The sequence below is a fragment of the Pelodiscus sinensis genome, chromosome 8, assembly GCF_052426305.1.
Source record: "Pelodiscus sinensis isolate ZL-2025 chromosome 8, ASM5242630v1, whole genome shotgun sequence".
Taxonomy (NCBI): domain Eukaryota; kingdom Metazoa; phylum Chordata; order Testudines; family Trionychidae; genus Pelodiscus; species Pelodiscus sinensis.
Genome location: NC_143059.1, coordinates 16,454,192 through 16,478,347, shown reverse-complemented (window position 1 = coordinate 16,478,347; position 24,156 = coordinate 16,454,192). Strand labels below are relative to the sequence as shown.

Below are 24,156 nucleotides of genomic sequence, written 5' to 3'. Positions count from 1 at the left end.
GCGGAGATTCGAGCGGTCTGATGCTCCTCCCTCTGGGATTCAGGAGGACGGTTTTGGCAGTAGTCCAGGCGTGCTGTCACTGCACCGGCCATCGACGCCTGAGACCTTCAAGGCGGCTCATGAGTTGATCCACCTCATGGCCTCCCCGCACTCAGCGCTGGGGCTAGTAGGATCGCGGCCACCAACACTGGGGGCCGTGATGGCACCAGTTGCCCCTGTGCTGGGTGAGCCTTGGCCAGCGGTGCCACAGCCTCTCATGGTGCTGCCACCCCTGACAACTTCGTTACCAGCGCCGGTGAGAGAAGCACAGTGGACACCAGGAAAGACATTGGCACCACTTCCGGAGTCTATCATGCCCATGTCGGGTGCCCTGCAGCCAGCCCAGTACCAGTGGACACCGTTTCCTGTGGCTCCACTGCCACAGCACCCTCCAGTCTGCTGCCCGGTGCCGTGCCAAGCAGGGGCACCACCCCCACCCCCGGCGCATGCTACTCTAACTCCAGCTCTGGCATCGCTGCAGGTGCCGGCTACCACCGCCTCTACTACAGCACCAGCATCAGTTTCAACACCGGTGTGGGCATCCACCTCTACAGTAGCACCGGCATCCGGCTCGGTGCCTGGCTCGGCACCGGCATCGGGCTCGGCGCCCGCCTCGACACCAGCACAAGCACCAGTGCAAGGACCCGCCTTGACTCCTGCTGGAGCACTCGCTGTGGCACCGGCTTTCATCGCGGCACCGGCTGGTGTGCCGGCACCCGCTCTGACAGCTATTCCATCTGGCACTGATGACCTGGTGCCGGTGCCGGAGAGGAGGGAGCACCATCAGCCAGCATCAGCTGTTGCCGGCACTTCATTAGCACCGGCTCAATTGCGGCTTCCTGCACCGGTCCACGCTGGTAAGCCTCAGTCTATGGCCATGCTTAAATCCCCTCAGTGTCGGGGACAGCCTGGCTCGGCACCGCCTCAGACTACTCGTCAGAGTCAGATGTGGAGTCGCTCCGCTCAGAGGCTTCCTCCAGATCCTCATCCAGACACCGTTCCTGGCGCCACATGGGCCAGGATGGTTTTCAGCAGACCTGGCCCCCTCAGCCGCAACCCCCCCTGGCCTTTTTGGACACCTTGGGCTTATCACCAGTGGCAGGGTCCCGCACTGCCCACACAGACGTCTGCTGCCTCCTGCCAATACACCCCCGCGTCAGCGTCACTTCCCAGGCCTCCGTCGCCCCCTGGGCCTGTCGCTTCCCATATGGAGGTCGCAGACCACCTGCCTCTGGAAGAGGTGCCACCACAGCCGAGTCCCCAGCTTCCTCAGATGCCTATTCCTCCTCCCTAGATGAGGCTTTAGCTGACCCTGCACCCTCCATGCCAGCGATGGACTCCAGTGCCAGAAGAGTCAGATCCCATGGTGGACATCCTATCAGGGGATGCTCCTGCCAAGCTGGCTTTGCCGCTGAACAAGACGGCAGCCAAGATTACTACCGCGCTTTGGCAGACCCCTGCCTCACTGACCCCTACCCTTAAAGGCGTTGAGAGGCGTTATTTTGTCCCGCAATCTGGTCATGAGCACTTGTACTCTCACCCCGTCCCGGGATCTATCGTCGTCCAGGCCGAAGCACAGAAAGAAAAGCTGCCACAACCCGGGGCAACCCCAAAGGCCAGGGAGCCTAAGCGCCTGGACTTATTGGGGCGTAAAGTTTATGCTACGGGGGGAGTACAGCTTCGCATTGCTAACCAGCAGGCAATGCTAAGCCAGTATGCCTATAATACCTGGCAGGCTTGGGGATAAGCTCCTGCCTGAGGCATGACAAGAGTTGGCTGCTGTCACCACGGAGGGCAGGGCAATCGCACGCACAGCCCTGCAGGCCTCTTCAGATGCAGTAGATTCGGCTGCCAGGACTATGGCATCTGGCGTGGTTATGCGCCTCAGTGCCTGGCTGCAGGTATCTGGCATACCACCAGATGTGCAATCTACCATCCAGGACCTCCCATTCGAGGAGAAGGCCCTGTTCTCAGAGCATACAGACTCTAGACTGCACACGTTGAAGGATACCAGGTCGACACTTCGGTCATTGGGGAGACACACGCCAGCTCCTCAAAGGCGTCAACTTCCCTATAGACAGCCGGGTAGACCACATTTCCAGCAGAGCCGTGGAAATTACTGGAGGCACCAGCCTCGTGCTCCCAATGGGGGCGCAGGGGCAACGGGGACTTCAGCCTCTAACCGGAGGCGCTGTCGCCCTTGCCTGGATAATGCTGGGGGGGGCCGGTCAGCCCCCTTCTCACTCCTCTAAGCCCCAGTTTTGACAGCATCAGCAAGGACCATCGGCCAACCCCTTTTTTCTCCCCCCGGTTTGGGGACAGGCTATCCCACTTTGCGCAAGCATGGGCCGAGATTACCTCGGACAGCTGGGTCCTCGATCTCATGAGGATGGGGTACTCTATCCCGTTTCAGGATTCTCCCCCTTTTTCCCCTCTCCCCCCATCCCTTTTCAGGACCCATCTCACGAGGCCGTCCTGCACCAGGAGGTCCTTGCCCTTCTCGAAAAGGGTGCGATAGAACAGGTCCCCTCCCATTTGGAAGGCAAGGGGTTTTATTCCCGTTATTTTGTTATCCCAAAACCAAAAGGGGGGCTCCGCCCTATTCTGGACCTCCAGTACCTCAACAAGGAGGTGATAAAGACGAAGTTCAGAATGCTAATCCTGACCTCCATCATTCCATTAATGGAACGGGGCGATTGGTACGCGGTCCTCGACCTCAAAGACGCGTATTTTCATATAGCGATAAGGCCAAGTCACAGGAGGTTTCTACGATTTATTGTGTCCCCCAACCATTTTCAATTTACTGTTCTTCCCTTTGGGCTCTCTACGGCCTCCAGGGTATTCACGAAATGCATGGCGGTGGTAGCCGCGTTTCTCAGGACCCAGGGCATCCAGGTTTTTCTCTACCTGGACAACTGGCTGGTTCGGGGGCGCTCTCAGGCACAGGTGACATCTCAAGTAGACTCTATACAGTCCCTCTTCACGAGACTGGGGCTTTTACTGAACGACGAGAAGTCAATCTTGACCCCTTGTCAGGAAATAGTTTGTCGGGGCTCTCCTCGACGCCAGGGTGGCACGAGCCTTTCTTCCCAGGGTAAGGTTTGATGCCATACTAGCCATGGTAAATGACCTGAAGCGTTCCCCCCTTGTTTCGGCCCGCACCTGTATGAGGTTGCTGGGCCACATGGCGGCGTGTACCTACATCGTTCACCACACCAGGCTAAGACTTCGGCCCCTCCAGGCGTGGCTGGCGACCGTTTTCAACCAGACTTCAGCTCACTGGGACATACTACTCACTGTACCTCCGTGAATAATTGCCTCCCTTCAATGGTGGACTCGGAGGGAGGTGGTATGGGGGGGGTACTGTTCCAGATCGAGCTGCCCTCAGTCACATTGGTGACAAATGCCTCCAACGTCGGCTGGGGAGCTCACCTATGCCTCCGCAGAACTCAGGGAGTGTGGACACCTCTCGAGAGAACCTTATACATCAATGTAAGGGAGTTACAGGCAGTCAGGAGGGCATGCGAGGTGTTCTTGCTCATGATCTCGCAGCGCTTAATCCTGGTGCGCCTCGACAACACAGCTGTTTATTGCATATGCAGACAGAATGAAGGGTCTTCCTATTTTGACCCAGAGGTTATCCACCTGGGTTTCCTCATGTATCACAGAGTGTTATAAGTTGGCCCACAGGGAGCCACCCCAGGTTAGGGTGCACTCCACTAGGGCTCACGCATCCTCCACAGTGTTTGGGGCGCATGTTCCCATTGTAGAAATCTGTAGAGCAGCCACGTGGTCATCCGTCCACACGTTTACGGCACACTACGCGCTTTCCCAGCAGACTAGAAATGATGCCGCGTTCGGTGCCGCTGTTCTTAGTTCTGTACTGTGGGGGAAAAAAAGTTAGAATTTTTTTGTTCTGTTCTCTCCCTTCTCTGTTAATATGGTGGTTGATTTAATCTATATGGTGGTTGATTTAATCTCTCTCTCTGGTTCTAGAGGCTTACTCCGACCCCTCCTCCATAGCGGTTTTTCTGCTTGTGAGTCACCTCACTCGAAAGGACAGGAACAACTACTTGAAGAAGAAAAGAACGGTTACTTCCCTATAACTGTTCTTCGAGATGTGTTGCTCCTGTCCATTCGATTCTCCCCCTACCCCTCCTTCGTCGGAGTGTCCGGCAAGAAGGAACTGAGGTGGGGGAGTGCCGGCAGGGGTACTTATGTGCTGCTATAGCAGCGCCACTCCAGGGGGTGACCTGCCAGCGCTATGGGAACTGCTAGGGGAAAAACGCTCCACTGAACTGTGCACGTGGCACGCACGCACCTCACTCGAATGGACAGGAGCAACACATCTCGAAGAACAACAGTTACAGGTAAGTAACTGTTCTTTTTCTTTATCTGATCTTTTTCATCTTGTCATATGTGCACCAGAACTGCCCGTGGCTGCTTGTAGATTTCACAAAATTATTTTGTACTAGTACCTGCTTCATACAGTCACTGGAAATAATGGCCAGGACTCTGACCTAACTCTGTAAATGGGGTGTCACCTGTGTGTTATGTGAGGTTAGGTTCCTTTTACAAATGGAGTTCAGAAGCACATTTATAAACAAATCCCGAACCCATTAGAGAAAGAAAAAGTTCTGCTGGTTTGCTCTCCTAGTGTTCATTCTGCTAAGGGCTAACCATAGCCCTACTGTGACCTATGCTTTCTGTAGTTGTTTAAATCCTTTATTAACCAAACATTAAGAACTTATGAAATGTCTTTAAGGTCTTTCAGAACTACAGATATGTGAAGGCTGACAGTTGGGTTGTTCCCTCCTCTCCACTTGTTAAGAAACTACTGGAAAACAGATTTTTTGGAAGAACATGTCAAACATAAAGAAAAATCATGCAATACAGCCTAATCATCTTATGCATGATTATCACTCTAATAAGCAAACTATTTTAGTTATATTGTGTTATTCTGCCATTAGTACCACTTGACTGCCAACTGTGCAACAGAGGTGCTGCAATCAACTAGGATCTTTGTGTATTTTCCATTGTAAATAGCATTGAGGACAGAGAGAAAAGCACTTAATGGCACAATTTTTTCAGTGACTAAGAATACTTGAGATCCATTTCAGTGATCAGAAACGTGTCTTAATGAGACAATTAGTCAATACATAAAGGCCACACAGCAATTTAGTTTGGGCTCCTACTGGCACCATTTACTGTTTCTGTGTTCCTCATGATTTGACTTCCATATCATCTATTGTGAAAGTCACTGTAGAGAGACTCTACAAGTAAGATTTCCTTGTTCATGGCTCTAACTGTAGGATAAGCTAAACATGAAGGTCTGAAAGTACAGTAGTCAATTTAAAACTTTTTAAAGCATCAACTTTCTTTGCTCAAATGCAGTGGAATAGGATAGCCAGCCACCTACAGGCCCCTTGGACGCTAGGCACAAATGTTTGCAGGAAGGGGCTAAAACCCTCAAAGTAGTACTTAATTTGTTTTTTTTTAAATTATTTTCCTATTGTAACAATAAAGCAGTAGAGGAGACATGCCAGAGCAAAACTCAGTAAACGGGGCCTGTGATCTTACCTACAAGTTAAAACAAAGCTGCCTAAGAATTTGATGGATTTGTTTTTTGTCTTACTTGTTTTGATACTAGTGAATCTTTTTGTGCTCGGAGACGCTGCAGGGTGGTGCTGATGTTATCACCTCTGCCTGAATTAAAAATTCAGACTCTTTGCTCTCATTCCTTCCACACCCAGAACTCTATCCTAGCAAAAGTGGGCTTAGCTTCCACTAAAGTAGATGAGAGCTGTGGTTGCTAACAGCAGACATGAATTTGACCAGAGGACCTATTCTCAAATAGTTATTTCGGACTAGGGCATGTGTAGACAGTGCAGTTGTGGTTATTTCGAAATAAGGTGCTTCCAGGGCTTCCCACACATGCTGGGCTGGCCACTCTGTCCGCACTCATCAGAACTCTTTAGGTCCCCATAGGCTTTAAAGGTGCAGCTGCAGGGGAAACTGTGTGTAGCACACAGCAGGCCCAGCTCGCACTGTGCCACATAGCAGAACCTACCAACCCTGCCTTCCATGCTGTTATGGTACACCAGAGCACTGCACCTGAGCCCCCAACGGCTGCCAGCACTGCTGTAGGTAGCTCCCAATCCCCTGCCTGGGGCCTTCCTGATCTGTGGTGGAGATCCTGGATTGTGGGGTGAGGAGGTGAACCTCCAGGATCTGTGCACCAGATACAGGAATGTGGAGGTTTATGGCTGGATGGCCAACAGCCTGGTGCAGAGGGAACACATCTGCGCCAGGAGCAGGTGCGGATGACAGTGAAGGAGCTGAGGCAGGCCTATTCTAAGGCCAGGAAGCGCAGCTCCCACTCAAGTGCGGCATTGCCGAGCTGCCAGTACTACGAGCAGCTCCACTGCATTCGGGAGGGGGTGTCTGTCCTTCCCCCCACTTGTGGACTGTGGCAGGGAAATGGCCATTGTTACCCTCCCAGAGGGCAGGCCTGGGGCCAAGGAGGAAAAACAGGCCTTGAGATCCATGATGCCCACTGGCCAGGATCTCATGCTGTTCTTGGAGCCATTACCACCCTCCCAGGATGTCACCCAGGGATTGGATGATGCAGTGGAAAGCCCATCAGGTGAGCTCCATGATGGTCCCTAGACACACAGATGGGGAGCAGCGAGGGGCGGTGTGCTCCTCGCTCAGCCTGGGCATCACACAGCAGCCTGGGCATGTGGGTGCACATGGAGCGCTGGTCTGGAGCATTCAGCCCCAGGAGGCTGCCATAGAGGACCCTTGTGCTCCTGCCTACACGGATCCTGAACAGGCCTGCCTTAGTCCTGATCCTGTGGTGGGACATCCTCCCACCACAAGCCACCAGTAAGGAAGCTGCGGTTCTTGACACACACACAGCTGTGCTGCACATGGCCAGGCCTGCACTCTTAGAGCAGCATCTGCTCCCAGACCAGTGTGGTGAGGTGGAAGACACTGAGCCCCTGCCAGGGGAGCCTGCTGGGTGGGGGAAGCAGTGGAGGTGATCCCAGCAGCACACTGTCCAGCAAACGGTGTCTGCCACTCACAGACCCCTTTAAGCACAAGCCTCAGCTAGCTTCAGACAGCAGCTCCAGGAAGTGACTGCTGTCCTGATGCCCTGCCTGAAGTGCTTCCGGGTGGCTTAAAGTCCCATGAGCGTGGATGCTCTAATTCAAAATAGTTCAGCACTGTTTTGATGGGAATTTGTTGTGTAGACGCGCTATTTCGAAATAAACTATTTTGGGGTTTCTATTTTGAAGTAAGCATGCAGTGTAAATGTTCCTTCAGTAAGTAACGGTTAGGCCACCCACCACAGGGAATTATTAATCTAAAAAAATGTAGCTCCTGACCAACTGCTTAGTAAACAACTTCAGGGTCCCTGTAGATCCTTAACAGTCTCTCCTGAAATCATCCACATTTGCCTGTTCCTTATGGTTCACAGTACCAATCAGAGGAAGCCTGTTTCAACTTACAAGTTTCTACAATGTTTTGAATTATCTGATAGATTCATTCACATGTGAAAGGTTCTCTATAAGAAATTAAAGAGAGACCATGTTCTTGTATAAACTAAGAACTTGTCTGGAAATAGAACTCACTCCTTCAAGCTCTCTGCATATATTTTCCTGACTGCAGTGGGTGTTCCATGCATAGAGAGTTTAATGAGCCCCTAGTCTTCAATTCCTGTAAATAAAATGTCCCCCAAATTAGGATTGCTTTATCTAAATCATTTAAGCCAAAATGAATTAATTGAAGAGGTGCAGCACAGAACTTGCTGCCCAGAGAGAGAGTTAAAGTAGTTTTAAGACACCACTGAGCTCTTCTGATTCTGGGTTGTTCCAGGGGCTGGAAAGGTCTTGTAACTTAACATGGTTAATGAGGACTGTTTGAGCAGCAGAATCCCTGCAGTTCCCTGTGCTACTGCTCCCTGACGCCGTGACATGTCCCTCTTTTGGGGGTTGGAGACAGTCCTGTGAAGACAGCCAGTAGCTGTGTTCTTTAGTTCCTGTGCTGGGGGAACTAGCTTTTAGAGCCCTTTATGTTGCCCTCTATCCAGCATATGCAGAACAGGGGTAAGAATCTCCATCTTTGTCTTTTGTGTTCAAGACTGATCAGTTCTAAAGCTGTGTCTACACTGGGAAGGTTTGATGACAAAAGTGCTGATGACATGCAAAAGCATGAGCGTCCGGTACCCTAGCCAAGGGAAGACACAGCCTAGCCCCACCCACACTCCGCCCCCAGAACACCTACTATAGACGTTCTTGGGGATGGAGTGTTGCTGCCCCCAGCTCTCCTGGCGGGGGAGGCTGGAACCACGTACCCTTCTCTTTCCCCATACTCCGGGACCAGGGAGGCTGGGGTTGTGCACCTTGCTCACTCCCTGTGCTCCAGGGCTGGGGAGGCTGGGGCCGCCTCCCTCCTCATGTTCTGGGCCAGGGAGGCTGGGGCATGTGCACCCACCAGCCCTCCTGTCTTCCCGCTGGTGGAGGGAGGAGTGGGGAGGCAGCTTTGCTCCTTTGGGGGTGGAGCCTCAGCAGGAGTGGGGGGCTTGCCTCCCCCATGTGCAAAAGTCACCAAAAGTGAAAACTGGTCTAACTAGTATTGCGGGAAGGCAGAGCTGATCCCTTCACTTCTTGGGATTCCCTCATAGCTCTGTGAGCTCTCCATGCTGAGGAATGTCAAAGCAGCACAGCAGTCTCTCTAGCCCTCCCCCTGCAACAGCAGTCTGCCTGCTGCTGTGTTGCTAGCAGGGCAGAACAGGAGCATTCCAATGATTTGGTCTTCATTTGTCCCCCCAAAGGTGCAGCCCACTCAGCTGTCAGATACTTCCCAGAGCTTTGAAAGGAGAGGGGCGCAAGTCTGCAGGGCAGCAGACATCACAAAACACTGAGCCAGCCATCAGGGCTGGCATTGTGGGATATTGACAGAAGCCGGGTCTCTTGACAAAACAAACAGCAGAATCCACACTGGGTCTTTGTCCACAATAAAGGGAAGGGAAAAGAGAAATGTCTCTTGCAGGGCTGGAAGTTTTTTGTTGCCAAAACTGGGTGTTTTTCCTGATAAAGGTCACATTGCAGTATAAACACTCTCACTGTTTTGTCATCAAAAAGCAGTTTGTAGGTAAGGCCTACATATAGAACACACTTTTGTCATTGGTGTAACTGTTAATTTTAATACTGAAATAAAATTATATACAGAAGGCTATTTCTACTCCTTCTTTTACTCTGCGAATAAGTCAGGAAGCACATTTGAAGAAGGCAAATGATATTATTTTATTTCAGTCTTCTGAAGGGACAATAAAGTTCCTTCTTCATACAATTTTTGCTACTGGTATGCTTAGTTCTTCCCAGTTATTGAAGATGGGTTTTTAAGTGCCTCTGGCTTTCTTGTCTTATTAGTAAGGGACCATAGCAGGGCATAGTGATGGTATTATTTTTGACAATGTTTCATTACTTTGCTTCAGATCCATGCTGCAATAAATGCAATTTGGTCATTTGTAATTGAAACTATCTCCCTGTAGGTTAAGGTTGATAGGAAATGTTGTAAGGGGTAGTGTTTGATGTCTCTTACTCTATAACGGTAAGCTTTGTTTTCCTGTAGACATATTGTTAGAAACTGTGATTGTATCACCTAATAATACTTTAGATAATTACCATGGTGCTCGTTTGTTCAAATAATAGCAGGAGGGTACAAAGGTTGACCCAAGAAGCCTTCTTTCACAGGAAGGAAGTAACCAGTATATCATTTAAAAATATAGATATCCAGGACTTGAACTGAACAAACTATCAAAAAGACCAGTTAAATGATAGTTTTCAAACTGCTGTATCAATATAGGCAAAATGTTGTGGCAAAATGGATTTAAGGTTGACAGTTGCCATGCTGGTCCCAGCATATTAGAGAGGTAAGGTGGACTAAGTAATAACTTCTAATTGAACAAGTTATATTGGTTAAATAGACTAATTTTCAAGCTAATTTTCAGAGCTCTTCTTCATGGCTGGGAAAGGTACTAAGAGTGTCTCAGCTAAATGCAACATGGAACAGATTTTTGAGCATAAGTAGTTAATATATATTCTAATGCCACTTCCCCTTTGGACAGAAGTTGGGCCAATAAAAGAGATTACTTCACTCACTTTGTCATCCTTAAGGTTGATACTATGTCAAGGATATAAAAAAAAGTGGGGTTAGAGCATCAGAACCAACAAATTCAGGATTTAAATTTTAAGATACTTTTAAAATGTTTGTATATGCTAATAAAGCAGTTAAGGTTACCCAAATGACATTAATCCTGATCTCATGGTAATATCATTCTTCCATCTTCCTTGCCTTGGGATATTTGTTAAATTCTCTAGTTCTGTGTCTCATTATAGAGATGGACAATACAAATGATTAGGTATATGGAAAAGTATTCATATGAGGACAGAGAGGAAAAAAACCTGACTGTTCAGCTTGAAGGGAAAAAAGACTAAGGGGGATAAGATAGAGGTCTATAAAATGGGTGTGGAGAAAGTGAATAAAGGGAGTATTATTTTGTAGTATGGATGTCTAACGTCGTATAAGATATTCTGAGTTTTCTTAGGAGGGCATTACGGCTCAGAGAAATCATCATTTAATTGAATTAACCACATTTCCATACCATCAGATGTTTTTGTTTCTTTTAAAATTAACCTTAACTCTGAACTGGTGGTCATAATCGGAAACGTTACTCCCTTGATTTTCTTCATGATGGAAATATTAGAAGAGGTGGCTTACACCTAAGCTCTAGAATACAAGGTTGTAATGTAAAAGAAATTACCAGAACCATAGAGAAACTACATATAAATATGTAATACATTTAAGATTAAAATAATATATAGTTGCTTCTGTAAGAAAGTTATACATTCTTATTTATTTGACATGACCATATTTTATTAATAAATTATGCACAGAAACACTAAGATATATGAAATTATAAAGAATGACCTTTACCCTGGCATTTCTGATGTGTCTGTAATATAATCCATTGGTCTATACTGAGAGAGAACATGTGTCCACTAATCAGTAACCATTTAGTACTGCTATTCTGGCTTCTTCACATAGTGGATCCAATTTGCCATCACCTCCTAAAGGAGAAAGATAACAAAGAATATGCAGAGAAAATAGATTTTCATCTCATACTACTACTCCTTTTCATAGCATTCAGATATTCCTTTGAATTTTCCTATTCAAGTATTAGAACCCAACTCTGCATCAACCAGGACTGATCTTCCTTAGCTGAATAAATTGATGACACTAGATTCAGTACCTGGAGAACTTCAATCACTACAGAAATGCTGCAAATACTGTACGTGATTCAATAGACAGATGGCTCTCCTCTCTATAAGCAAGTATGTAATCTGTGCACCAGCACAGCATTAGGTCCTGTTGGCAGTGACGTCTTTCAGATAACAAAAGTTCTTGCCACATGTAGTCAAGAGTGATTGTATGACATTTTTGAACTGACAGAAGCTAATTTGACCTGGCCCTTTCAAACCCAGCCCTTACTCCAGCAAGCAGGGGGGACCGGGTGTGTGCGATCCAGCTGTGGGGCGTATGCGGGGCCAACGGGCACAGGCTGGCGCTGCTGTCGGGAGGCAGGGAAGGGGCCGAGCCACGGCCATTGTTGGCTGTTTTGTCTCTGAGCTGTTCGGAGCGCAGCACACTGGCAGCCCGCAATGGGGTGGGAGCCCCCTGGGCCACTCACAGGGCACAGCTGGTGCGGGGACTGATTAAGGGGAGGGCTGGCTAAAGTGATCTGGACCCCTCTCACAATACAGCGAAGAATTGTTCAAATCCCAGGCCATTTTCGTATTATCCAACATTTTTGTTAATTTGACCGCCTATTGGTCCCGTTTAGGTCGGATAATTGGGACTCTACTGTAGTCAGATCAAAATAAATTACTAAACCAAAATAAACAAAGCATGCCAGGTAATCCTAATCCACCAAGGTACTTGTCACATGCAAATTCTTACCCCTAAACAGTTGTTCTAAATACCTCTTTCACAAGTTAAGCAGCCGCCTAGCTTGAGTCCGATCCTTCCCCCTGTTCAATCTTAGATGTTTCTAGCATGTATCTTAGGTGGTAAGTTGGGGGAGGGGTGTCTCCTGGTATCTGGTGACTGCCTTTGTTGTTTGATTCCCCCCTTTATATCTCTTTTTGCCCAAGGAGGGAATTCTTTGAGCTCAGTTCAAACTTCTCACCTTGATCCTTCTTACCAAGATCCGAAATAGGTTTCAGCATCAGGTACCCTGGCCACATGTCCTGGCGTAACCAACCACTAGTTAGGCTTACAGGAAAATCAGAGCCATTCACAGATTATTGACTTGATCACTTAGCCACTACGTTTCCAGGTCATCAGTAATGGCCCTCACTAACACATGTAGAATTATACACAGATCCACATTTCATATATCTAATTTCACATACATGCACAAAAATAGGATTTATACTAGGAAAAATCAGACAATCAGGAAGGCTCTTGCCAATTTCACTTTCTGCCAGAAAGGAGAAAGTGAAATTGACAAGAGCCTTCCAGGTGAACAACCAGGGAGGTATCATTTTGACACCTGGATGGAGAAAATTTCAATATTGCAAAAAGGGCAGTTTCTGTCAGAAAACCATTGTGTTCCCAAGCAGCTCTAATATTAATTAGCATTCCAACCAAACTCCAGTATAGGTATGTGACTCAAGTTTACCGAATTCCACCTGCAGTTTCATTTGAGATTCTCATTACTTTTTGTCCTTGCCTTCTGTGCATCGCACCAAATTCAGCTTTACTCTGAAATGACCTTTCTCTATATATATTCTTACCTACCTCACTGTGACGGGGTGTACCAACCCTGCACTGTTTGTAGAAGGGTTAGCCAGGCTTGCTGGGCTCAGAAGGCCCCTCTCTTGCAGCCCTGCTAGGCATGCTTCAACTGCAGAGGCAGTATAAAAGCCCCAAGAGCAGCTCAGTTGGGGAGGACTGCCAGAGGTGAAGGAGCTCCTGCCGGATCACAAGAGCAACTGCACCCACTGGACTAGCCAGAGCTGCAGCCGCTGGACTAACCAGAGCTGCTCTGCCAGCTGTGGGCGGCCTTGGCCACCGTGCCAGGCACAGCTGCCACATTCTCCAGCCCAGGTGGGGATGACACTGGCCAGCAGACAAGGGTAGGAAATAGCCCAGGGTGGGGAGCAGGAAGTGTTCTGGTGGGCTTCGGGGGGGTGGGGGGCGGAACTCCCTGCCCAGCCAGTGGTGGGAAACACCTACCACCGATAGGGCCCTGGGCTGGGGCCCAGTGAAGAGGGAGGGCCTGGGCCTCCCTACCACCTCCTTCTTTACCCACCCCCAGAGAGGGTAGCTATTCTCGTGAACTATAGACTCGGCCTCAGGGCCATTATCTACCCCAGACAGGGGGCGCTATAGACTCAGCCGCTGGACCATATTTATCCTCCACCGCTGGGGCGCTATAGACTTGGCTACTGGGCCATATTTGCCCCACTGACAGCGGTGCTATAGACTCGGCCATGGGGCCACATTACCCCCCCCCAACCAGGGTGTGGTGAACTAGGCCAGGGCCCGAATGCCCAGACTAGAAGGACGTTAGCCAAGGATAACTCATGGGGGTGAAGCTTATCTGCCCGGCCCTACAGGGGGCCCGGGTAGACCGCCCGTGACACTCACATAACTGCAAGGATAAATTAACTATGTATGGCCCCATTAGTATTGATTTGGAGTGCTTCACTATCTTTAGAGAGACAAGATGGGTGAGGTAATACCGTTTATTGAGCCATCTTCTGTTGATGAGAGAAACAAACTTTGAGGTTACACAGAGCTCTTCTTAAGGCCTTTAATAAAGTTCTTCACAATATCCATGTGAGATAGGGAAGTACAATTTCTTAATTTCACAGATGGAGAACTAACCTACAGAGACTGTGACCTAACACTGTCAAACAGCAGGCCTGTAATGGAGCAGAGAAATTAAGTTCAAGCACCAAGCTATTGTGCTAACTGCTGGACCATCCTTTCTCTTACTGTGTACATTAAGATGCCTCCCGGATAAGACATTTTTAGAACTGCTAAATATTAATGTTAAAATTGACAGAAATTTGACTTTGCCTTAGGAAGCACTATTATTTCAAAACTAAATAGTTTTCAAAGAGGCGATACAGTGAAGAAGTGCTTACCAAAGTCCAGGTCATTAATGTTACACTGGAAAACAGACTCTCCATTCACTATGAGTTCTACAGTATTCCAATCTGGTATCTTTTCTAGAATAAGTTGGTGTCCATCTGCTTGCAACACAGCTACAAAAAAGTCAGAAAAGCCACATGCAATAACTGTCATTTGCTTGGTTTTCAACTTAGTATTTCTAAATTCTGGTATTCGTGAGCACAAGGATTTGCTAATAAGGCATAGTACAGACAAACACTGTGCAAAATTTCTAAAATAATTCAGCTAAATCTAATTTGTAGTTTCACTGCTGTTACAGTAATGGGCCTGCTTTGATTGAAAAACACTATCTCAATTATAATCTTGCATTTAAAAAAAAGGTAAGAAGCTCACTACTCATTTAAAAATGCTATTAATTGGCACAACAGCCATGAGGAACATACTTGATTAACCTGCAGATACTTTCAGAATAAATTCTCTGTGAAATGTTAAGACAATGTTATAATGCAACTGGAGGAGCAGGCAAGCAACCTTTAACTGCGCTGTTAATTGATCTGAAAGATTGCTTACAAAATTATTTTTCAATATAACTGAATATTTTTGAGATTCTTCTGAAGTAGTCGGAGAATGTGACCAGATAGGTCATCTCTATGCTTTTCAAAAACTTGACTTGAGAACCATTCTGATCCATATTAGCTACATGTTTTTACAAATTGGGAGGAAATTTACTTATTACAGCACATTATACAATGCTGTCTTAAATTCAGAAAAACTTAGGAAATAAGAGGACTGATTATTAATACATTTCTAGCATACATAATTTGTGTATTATACTGGTTTGGACCTTCATATGCTTTGTAAATGGCATTTTACACTGCATGTGCATGATGGATGTAAAAATTCATTTAACTATGTAACCTTTAAAAATCATAGTGATTACACACGCTACAGGCTCAGCAGTATAACGCTTAAATAAGCTTTACACTGCAGAGAAGCCTCTCTGGGAGCGGGGCTGCAGCCAGCTCCTCTGGAGTTCTCCTCAGAGAGCCAGCCTATAACCAGTGGTGGGGGGAGGGGGCAGGTTGGGTCTGCAATTGACAGGGGCTGCTCCAGGAGGCCCTCTGGGGCTGGAGCAGACCCCTGCCCAGGACAGGTGGAGAAGTGTTACAGCCCCTACCTGTTAACTGGTTACCATTTACATCCCTAGCGTGCATGTGTGTTTTTGGCCATCTAAGCAAAATCCTGCAGTAGTTTACCACTAATTACTTATCAGTAGAAAACAAAGAGAGTATGAACTAATATTAAGATATTTTATTTTCATTTAATGCACTGCCCAGGGAAAATACACCTATTGTAGACATCTTACTAACTTACTAATGCAAAACAGTACTTTTCAGCTCAGTGTTCCAATCTCTGTTTCTTTCAGAAAAGTAGCCAGAAATAGAAACTTTCTGGATCAAATTACTATTTCAGTTATGACTTTTGAGTGTTGGTATGTGTCCACTTTATTGTTTAATCAGTTTAACATAACTAGAGCTAACTGTGAAAAATATTATTACAGAATTGTAATTTAACTTTTAAAAAAACTAAAAGTGGCTCAGCAAGGAGTCCACTTAATAAGGAAGCACTCCTTGAGCATCCAGCAGTTTGACAGCTTGGGAGAGGCTTCATTAGATACTTTTGAATGCTTTCTGGAGAGTTTTAATGGTAGTCTGTGGTAATTGGCTCTGTGACATTCATATTTACAAAATATAAACTAATTTTAGTATGTGGTATTCCACTTCTCTACTGTCCACTCTAATATTTATCTAATGTCCTCTGAATTAATTTCCAAAAGGGATAGCTCAATGAGGGAATTGCTGAAAGAATCTATGGCTGTGTCTACACTGGGCCACTTTTTCCGGAAAAGCAGCCGCTTTTCCGGAATAAGCTGCGAGCTGTCTACACTGGCCCCTTGAATTTCCGGAAAAGCACTGATGATCTACTGTAAGAAATCAGCTGCTTTTCCGGAAAAACGATGCTGCTCCCGCTTGGGCAAAAGTCCTTTTTCCGGAAAACTGTTCCGGAAAAGGGCCAGTGTAGACAGCACAGTAGTGTCTTCCGCAAAATAGCCCCGATCGTGAAAACGACGATCGGGGCTTTTTTGCGGAAAAGCGCGTCTACATTGGCCACGGACGCTTTTCCGGAAAAAGGGCTTTTCCGGAAAAGCATCCTGCCAATGTAGATGCTCTTTTTCCGGAAATACTTATAACGGAAAACTGTTCCGTTTTATGCATTTCTGGAAATTCATGCCAGTGTAGACATAGCCTATTAGTTTAGGATCCGTTTCTGCTAAACCACCCCCAGGTGTGTTTCTCACATATTCCAATGATTTCAGTAGAACGCTTCACATTAGTAAACACAACACACACAGGAGTTTGCTGAATCAGACCCTTAATGTTAATAAATGGAAATAAATACAACTTACCCCCATCAGCTTACTTTCTGAGCTAGCAAGGATTTTAAGTACTCGTTGCTAGGAAGTCAGAGGTAAGTATCTACTCTGTTCTCTATCTAGCCTACACAGTGATTCCCAAGAAAGGAGCGTGAGGGTACAGATGTGTCCCAGGGGCTGCACCCACGCATCTAGTTTCAGAGCAGCTTACGCGAAAAGCACGAGCAGAGTCAGTACACACTAACATTCCACGCAGAGGGATGAGCGCAGCGTGGGATACTTTGGCGTGAGTTTATAATCCAGTATTTTTAACTGACGTTAACTGGAGGTACCCAAGTCAGCAGAGTCTTGAAATGGTTCCTGTCAGCTGGGAATACGGGGAGCCGTTATTTAACTTCCAGTATTAGCTGAAGTACGATGGGGGAGGGGCAGCCGCTCCCCCGGGCCCGCCCACGCACCTTGCAGGCCCTGCAGGCGGGAGGTCCGGTGCCCCAACACCCCGCAGCTCCGGTAGGGGCCGTAGCGCAGCGTCACCAGGGCGCGCGGGGGCATGGCGGGGCGCCGGCCGCTGCGCCGGGCGGTTGCTATGGCAGCGAGCTGCGGGTCACGTGGGAGAGCTGGGCGCCTGCTGGGCGGGGCCGGGGGCCGCGCTCTAGTCTCCCCTGGCGGCGGGGACCCGGGCTTGCCTCAGCTGGGGCGGCCGCGCATCCCACAGGCACGCACCCTGGCGGGGACTGTGCCTCGCTCAGTTACACACAGCGCGGGGTGCCCTGCAATGGGACTCAGAGCGCGTCACCAAAAGGGGGTTTCCTCACCTGGTGTATGTTGCAGTCATTGCCCTTCATAACCGATACACTTATGTTAACCCGATGGAGCCCCACTCTGATAACGAGTGACTGAATAAATGCAAGGTGTTGCCTGCATAACGCCCTGCAATCCCCATAGTAGGCATAGGCTAAAAGGTTATGGCTGCAACATAAAGGCCATACTGGGTCTGAAACATAAGAAGGGCCAAAGGTCCAGCCAGCCCAGTATCCTGTCTTCTGACAGTGGCCAATGCCAGATGCCCCAGAGGGAGGCTATTTCTACACGGCATCCTTTTTGTGCAAGAGGAAATGCAAATGAAGTGCTCATTAGCATTTTTGTGCTCTGATTTGCATAGTCTCGTCCTAGCCTTTTTGCAGAAGAGGTTTTGCGTAAAAAAACCACAGTGTGGACAGGGCTATTTTTCGCAAAAAAAAACCAACCCCTTTTTGCACAAGGTCCCTTATTCCTCAAAAAATGAGGTTTACATGATCTTGTGCAAAAGGTTTTTTTTGCGAAAAATGGCCCCGTCTATACTGTGTTTTTTTCTGCAAAAACCTCTTCCGCAAAAAGGATCAGAAGAGACTATGCAAATGAGAGCGTGAGAAATGCTAATGAGCACTTCATTTGCATTTCCTCTTCCGCAAAAATGATGCAGCGTAGATGTAGTCGGTGGGAACATAACAGGTAATCATCATGTGATCCCTCTCCTGTCATCCATTTCCAAACAGAGGCTAAGGACACAATTCCTACACCTCATGGCTAATAGACATTGATGGACCTAACCTCCATGAATTTATCTAGCTCACTTTTGACCTCTGTTAAAGTACTAGTCTTTACAACATCCTGTGGCAAGGAGTTCTACAGGTTGAATGTGCACTGAGAGAAGAAAAACTTCCTTTTGTTTGTTTTAAACCTGCTGACTATTAATTTCATTTGTTGACCCTTTGTTCTTACATTATGGGAACAAGTAAATAACTTTTCCTTATTCACTTTTTCCACACCAATCATGCTTTTATAAACCACTAGCATATTCTCTCCCCCCCCCCCCGTTAGTTTCCTCTTTTCTGAACTGAAAAGTCCAAGTCTTTTTAATCTCTCTTCATATGGGACCCATTCCAACCCCCTAATAATTTTTGTTGCCCTTTTCTGAACCTTATCCAATGCTAATATATATTTTTGAGATGAGGTGACCACATCTGTATGCAGTATTCAAGATGTGGGCATGCCACTGTTTTAAATAGAGGCAATAAGATATTGTCTGTCTTATTCTCTATCCCTTTTTTAATGATTATTAACTTTCAGTGTGCTTTTTTGACTGCCGCTGCACACTGAGTGAATGTTTTCAGAGAACTATCCACAATGACATCAAGATCTCGCTCTTGAGTAGTTATGATGGGGACTAATTTAGCTATATTGTATGTACCATTGGGATTATTTTTTCCAATGTGCATTACTTTACATTTATCAACATTAAATTTCATTTGCTATGTTGTTGATCAGTCACTTAGTTTGGTGAAATCTTTTTGAAGCTCGTGTCAGTCTGCTTTGGTCTTAACTATCTTGAGCAGTTTAGTATCATCTGCAAATTTTGCCACCTCACTGTTTATCCCTTTCTCCAAATCATTTATAAATAAGTTGAATAGGATTGACTCTTGGGGGGACACCAATAGTTACGTCTCTCCACTCTGAAAACTTACCATTTATTCCTACTCTTTATTTCCTGTCTTTTAACCAGTTATCAATGCATGAAAGGTCCTTCCCTCTTATCCCATGACAACTTATTTTACTTAAGAGCCTTTGGTGAGGGACTTTGTCAACGGCTTTCTGGAAATCTAAGTATATCCACTGGATCCCCCTTGTCCACATCTTTGTTGACCCCATTAAAGAACTCTAATAAGGCATGATTTGTCAAATGATTGGCCTGGGGGCAGAGGGATCATACAAAGTCTCCTCCCGCTGTGCTGCCTAGAGCAGGGGTGTCCAAACTTTTTTCAAAGAGGGCCAGATTTGATGAAGTGAACATGCGTGAGGGCCGACCATTTTGCTTGACATTCTTTGAACCATTAAAATTAAATGCAAATTAACTATTTTATGCAAAGTTTATTGCAAACGGCATACTTTTCATTTCGTCACATGGATGACAAATCTAAACAGGTGTTAAATCACTCTGCCTTTCATATATGAAGGCCAGATGAAAAAAAAAATCCAGGAAGCTGAAATATGTCAGGAACATTGTAAAGTACATTACATATTATTGGTAATAAAGGTTGTCTGTCAACTTTTAAGTTCAAAAAATATGAACAGGAACATAACACCAAGTATACATGTTGTGTCCAAATATATTTATAACTGATTTAGACCAACTGACATTAACTGAGATTTTACAATGTATTCATCTCAATACATATGGATTCATTGGGGGCCATAAAAGATAGATATTGCCAACTTACCTGTGGGGCCGTATTAAACTGGAACACGGGCCGCAATTGGCCCGCGGGCCGGACTTTGGGCATGCCTGGCCTAGAGGGAACTACCAGCTGTTTTAAAACAGCTGGTGATTCTCTCTAAGCACGGGGCAGAGGGCAAAGACTTCTCGTGCTTCCCGTCTCTCTTTCCCCCTCCCCCCAGGCCAATCAGAGTCTGTGGGCAGGGGATCACAAGAAGTCTCCTGACCCTGCCTCTTCGGCCTGAGGACTTCCCCTTCCAGGGCAGCCTGAGGCCACTTCAGAAATGTATGAAGAGGCCCCCATTTAAAAACTATTGCCCATCCCTGGTGTAGATAGTGTTTAGAGCAGGTCTGGGGAAAATACGCCCCGTGGGCTGACTCTGGCCCACCAAGCCACTAGATCTGCCACACGGATGCAGCAGGGAGCCCCAGGCAGGCTACTCTGCTTGCCCTACAGCCTGGCACACTGCTCAGGACAGCTTCCATCAACCTCCCACTGTGAAGATGGTGTCAAGCCGGTTTAATGTATGTCAACTCCAGTTACGTTATCTCCATTCTATACAGAACACAGGGCCATCACTGTTTTCCATTTCTCATAGTCTCTTGATGCAAACTTAGCTTCTTCCCATGTCAATTTGATAGCCGTCTGGTGCCATGCGCCCCTGGTGGGGGAGGAGACTACGTGCTCCCCTGTTCCCAGATCTTGATAGGTCTGGGGACAGGGGAGCAGCAAGGTAACATGGGCAGGATCCACTGGTTGCCCACCCATGGGTAAGGGTGTTCAGTTTTGTGTGAGCAGACAGTTAGTTGGCAACTCTGCCACAGAGACATGTAAGCCAAAACAAATGCGGCCATCCTGTTCTGTGTACATTTAACAGGGTTGAAAATCCACACTGAGAAAACTAGAACCAGATCATCTACAGACCAGGAACACCAATAACATTTTCTGCGACTAAAATAGAAGAGGTCTGATATTTCATATACCTTGATAGCATTGAAAATATTTCAGATGGAAATGATGAAGACATCATAGCAAATTTAGTTTCAAGACCTTTGCTTAAGTAAGAAATGAAGCTAAAATAATTGCTGTCTGTGTGATTTAAATAAACTCAATCACGTCTTTTCTTGCAATACATTTTATTGTATTCAGATTTTTGCGGTTTAAACATTCTGTCTTCATAGTACCAATATACAGTTTACTTCAATTCTATATATCTCTGGATATAATATTAGTTTCTTTAAAACATAAAACTTAGAACAGAAAAAATTAAGATGCTATAAATACACATTTACATTTGCCATAAATCTATACTATGTTATAAAAATAAAAATGTCACTAAAATATTAATTTTGTATTCTTGTAATTCACATACCATAAAGTGTTCAGATACATTGTTATAGCCATTTCCTGCTGAGCTTATGTGCATAACTCATTGAGACTACTTACAGGGGTAATGCCAGCAGTATTTTATCCCTTAATATGCATCACTGTTAAGATTTCTCCCACTTTTGTTTGTACTTTGTGAATGTTCATATCCATGAGAATCCTCTTTGTAAGTGAGAGATCAATCCATAAACTTCTTTGGGCACAGCCCAGCATTGGTTGATTGGGTGGATGAGAGAGTGTGTAGGCTTGGAAGGATTTGATTTTTTATCAGTAAATATCAATATTTCATTTTACACACACAAACTGATGAAAACATATTTCCATTAATGATCAGAATTAAAATGTACAAAGAGGCAAAGGAAAAAAAAGTATTGCTGAATTTGGTATACAGACAGTTTACTTCGTATATGCTGATATGTGATGTTGACAGTTTGTGTTTTAAACATTATAAAGCTTTAACATTTTGAATCTCAGTATCTACCATCATTAAATAATTTTCTGTCCTCACATTTTCCTGCAACTCTGAAAATTTCAATAGATAAAAACAAAAAATGTTCAAACCCGTAATTTTATGCAACTGTGAACATTTAAATAAATAAAAACTGGAAAACGCTTAAAAATAAGTATGGATATCAGTCAAAATTATTTTTAAAATAATTTTGCTAAGTCTATATATACGTTTGTATATATGTACATTGCATGAAACTTTACCACCTTAAATAATTTTGCAGGTAAAAGATGTATTTCAAATGTCACCAACATGTTTGTAGTAAATCACTCCCACTTGCTATAACAATATAATTGTATTAAATTCATCCTGCCAAACAACATTCTCAGAATTCTTAGTATGAGTGATCTATTCACAGCTTTGTGTTTGAATAATAGGTAATAATTTTGTTAATTTTCTATAGGTGCATATGCTGAGATTAAGTGTTTTAAAGCTGTCGAACAACATTTTATTCTACAGGTCTAAAATAACAAATTTTAAATATAACAAAAACTAACCACTTTCTGAAAGCCACAAAATATTCCACTGCAACACGGTTTCAGATAACATGGTGATATGTGGTTCAGTTAACTGAGAGACTGGATCACAACTGAGATTTTGTAGGTGTTTCTTGTTTAGCCAGCGATTTTGTCATAGTAGAGTTGCATTTGTTGCACAAATCTCTCATTTCCATGAGGCTTTCTTCTATAGCTTTAGCAAACATGGCTGAGGAGGTCTCTTTACATTCTTTAAAGCTTGAGATGCAGAATAATATATGTTCTGGCTGTGGATTATAACATGCCCCATAACCATTGGGGACCACAGGCCCATAACAGCAGAACATTTCCATGGTGGTTGGAACCTGATGGTGGGGAAAGAGTGATTTCAAGTTTAATCAGGGCCACTGAAATAATCCAGTTATCATTAAAGAATTTTTAAAAAGCCCCATGCATTTTAAACATAGAGGATCCTATTACCAAATATGGTTGACTTAATAGGAAGTTTGGAGCACAGAGCTGGACACCAGAATCAGCATTGTGACAGATAAAAACAGCTATGTATGAGACTAAACACCTATCTGAGTGTCCTAATACAAATTTTGGCTGTTCTAGTCAGTTACCTATGTTTGAGAACTGGGCTCATTGCCTGAGATTCAAATGCATATATTTCATTTATTCTATCGTTTTAACTAGACCTTTAACATCTATTCGCTTTGCATACTGATTTCTACGGAATAACTGGGACTGCATATCAACAATTATACTACCTAAAATTTCCCTAAGATTTAACTCTACTTATCTCAAGTTAATTTAAATTTGTAATGCACAAAGTTTTAATGAGTTATAGAACGTAATACTTGTTCGGCTCCTAACATTTATATAATCAGGAGGCCATGAAAAAACAGTATGTTTTAATTTATTCAGCTATTAATTGAGACAATTTTTCTGCTACGATTCAGATTTAATTGTGACATAATACTGGAATGAAACACTTCCTATTGAAAGAAATTTAAAGTCTGCTAGAAATCTATACATTTCAGGTTTGGGTACATGAGCCTTCAAAAGTGACATTTGGCTTTTTAATGGCGTAGAACAAGCCATTAGTCCTGCTAATAGAGTCATACCATTGTCAGATAAATTTGCTGTGGAACAGCCGAAGGCCATAAAGCTATTCAGAAGCACTTTTTTTGCTCATGGATGGCTTCTTGGAGAATTTATGTAGTGGTATTCTGGCTACATTCACTCATGTCTGAAAGCCAACAAACATTATGACAAGATCAAATTACTTATTAAGGTATTTATGCTTCTGCACAATAATATCAGCACTTTTTATAGCACACTCGCAGTCCCATATAGTTGAGGTAGAGTTTCAGTAAATGAATTAGTATATAGTTTTCATTTTTCACTAAACCCTGCCACTGTATCTAGAGATACATTTAATTTGTAAGTTTTGATTACACTTGTACAGAAAATATTATTGTTCAAAACGTTGAATCTAGGCAATATTGGCATGGTAAAGCATCTTGTTACAGCATATACCATCTGTACATGGAAAAGGTCATTTCCACATCAGTTCAACTGTGACAATTTTTGTGAATATCTGAAGGAGGAATAAACCTACAGTTAGGATATTTACACTTTACATTCCCTAATCTGTCCCTGTACATGTTGGATAGGCTGAGCCAGCGATGGTCTTAGGCCTGTGCCAACTATAAGTTTGCCTTTGGGTTCCACTAGTCACAGGATCTGAATCTTACAACCTCATTTCTAGTTGCTGTCTTTCCCAGTTTTCATCTCCTAAGTTCTTGAATGTGTTTTGTTGTTGCTGCCTTCTTTCTATTGAAC

General features: G+C 45.1%; 2 protein-coding genes across 3 annotated transcripts in view; both read right to left on the bottom strand.

Annotated features, from left to right (window-relative positions):
• Window positions 1–3,565: 3,565 nt before the first annotated feature.
• C8H10orf53 (chromosome 8 C10orf53 homolog) lies at window positions 3,566–17,265 on the bottom strand. 2 transcript variants are annotated; one of them, XR_012905784.2, is made up of 4 exons: window positions 17,143–17,265; window positions 14,265–14,384; window positions 11,044–11,177; window positions 3,566–3,922 (listed from the first exon to the last, which is right to left on the bottom strand). XR_012905784.2 is itself a non-coding variant. In XM_075935771.1 (3 exons), the coding sequence occupies exons 1-3, from the start codon at window positions 17,234–17,236 to the stop codon at window positions 11,113–11,115; spliced, it is 279 nt and encodes a 92-aa protein (XP_075791886.1). In that variant the 5' UTR covers window positions 17,237–17,265; the 3' UTR covers window positions 10,944–11,112. The 2 variants fall into 2 exon arrangements, 1 of the variants encoding a protein (XP_075791886.1); XM_075935771.1 differs by lacking the exon at window positions 3,566–3,922 and having other exon boundaries at window positions 10,944–11,177.
• Window positions 17,266–21,077: 3,812 nt separating this feature from the next.
• CHAT (choline O-acetyltransferase) overlaps window positions 21,078–24,156 on the bottom strand; it is a 47,611-nt gene continuing 44,532 nt past the window's right edge. The window contains exon 15 of the mRNA XM_075934806.2: window positions 21,078–22,673. Within this exon, the coding sequence (XP_075790921.2) occupies window positions 22,416–22,673 (258 nt within the window). The 3' untranslated portion in view covers window positions 21,078–22,415. The remainder of the gene's footprint in view (window positions 22,674–24,156) is intronic.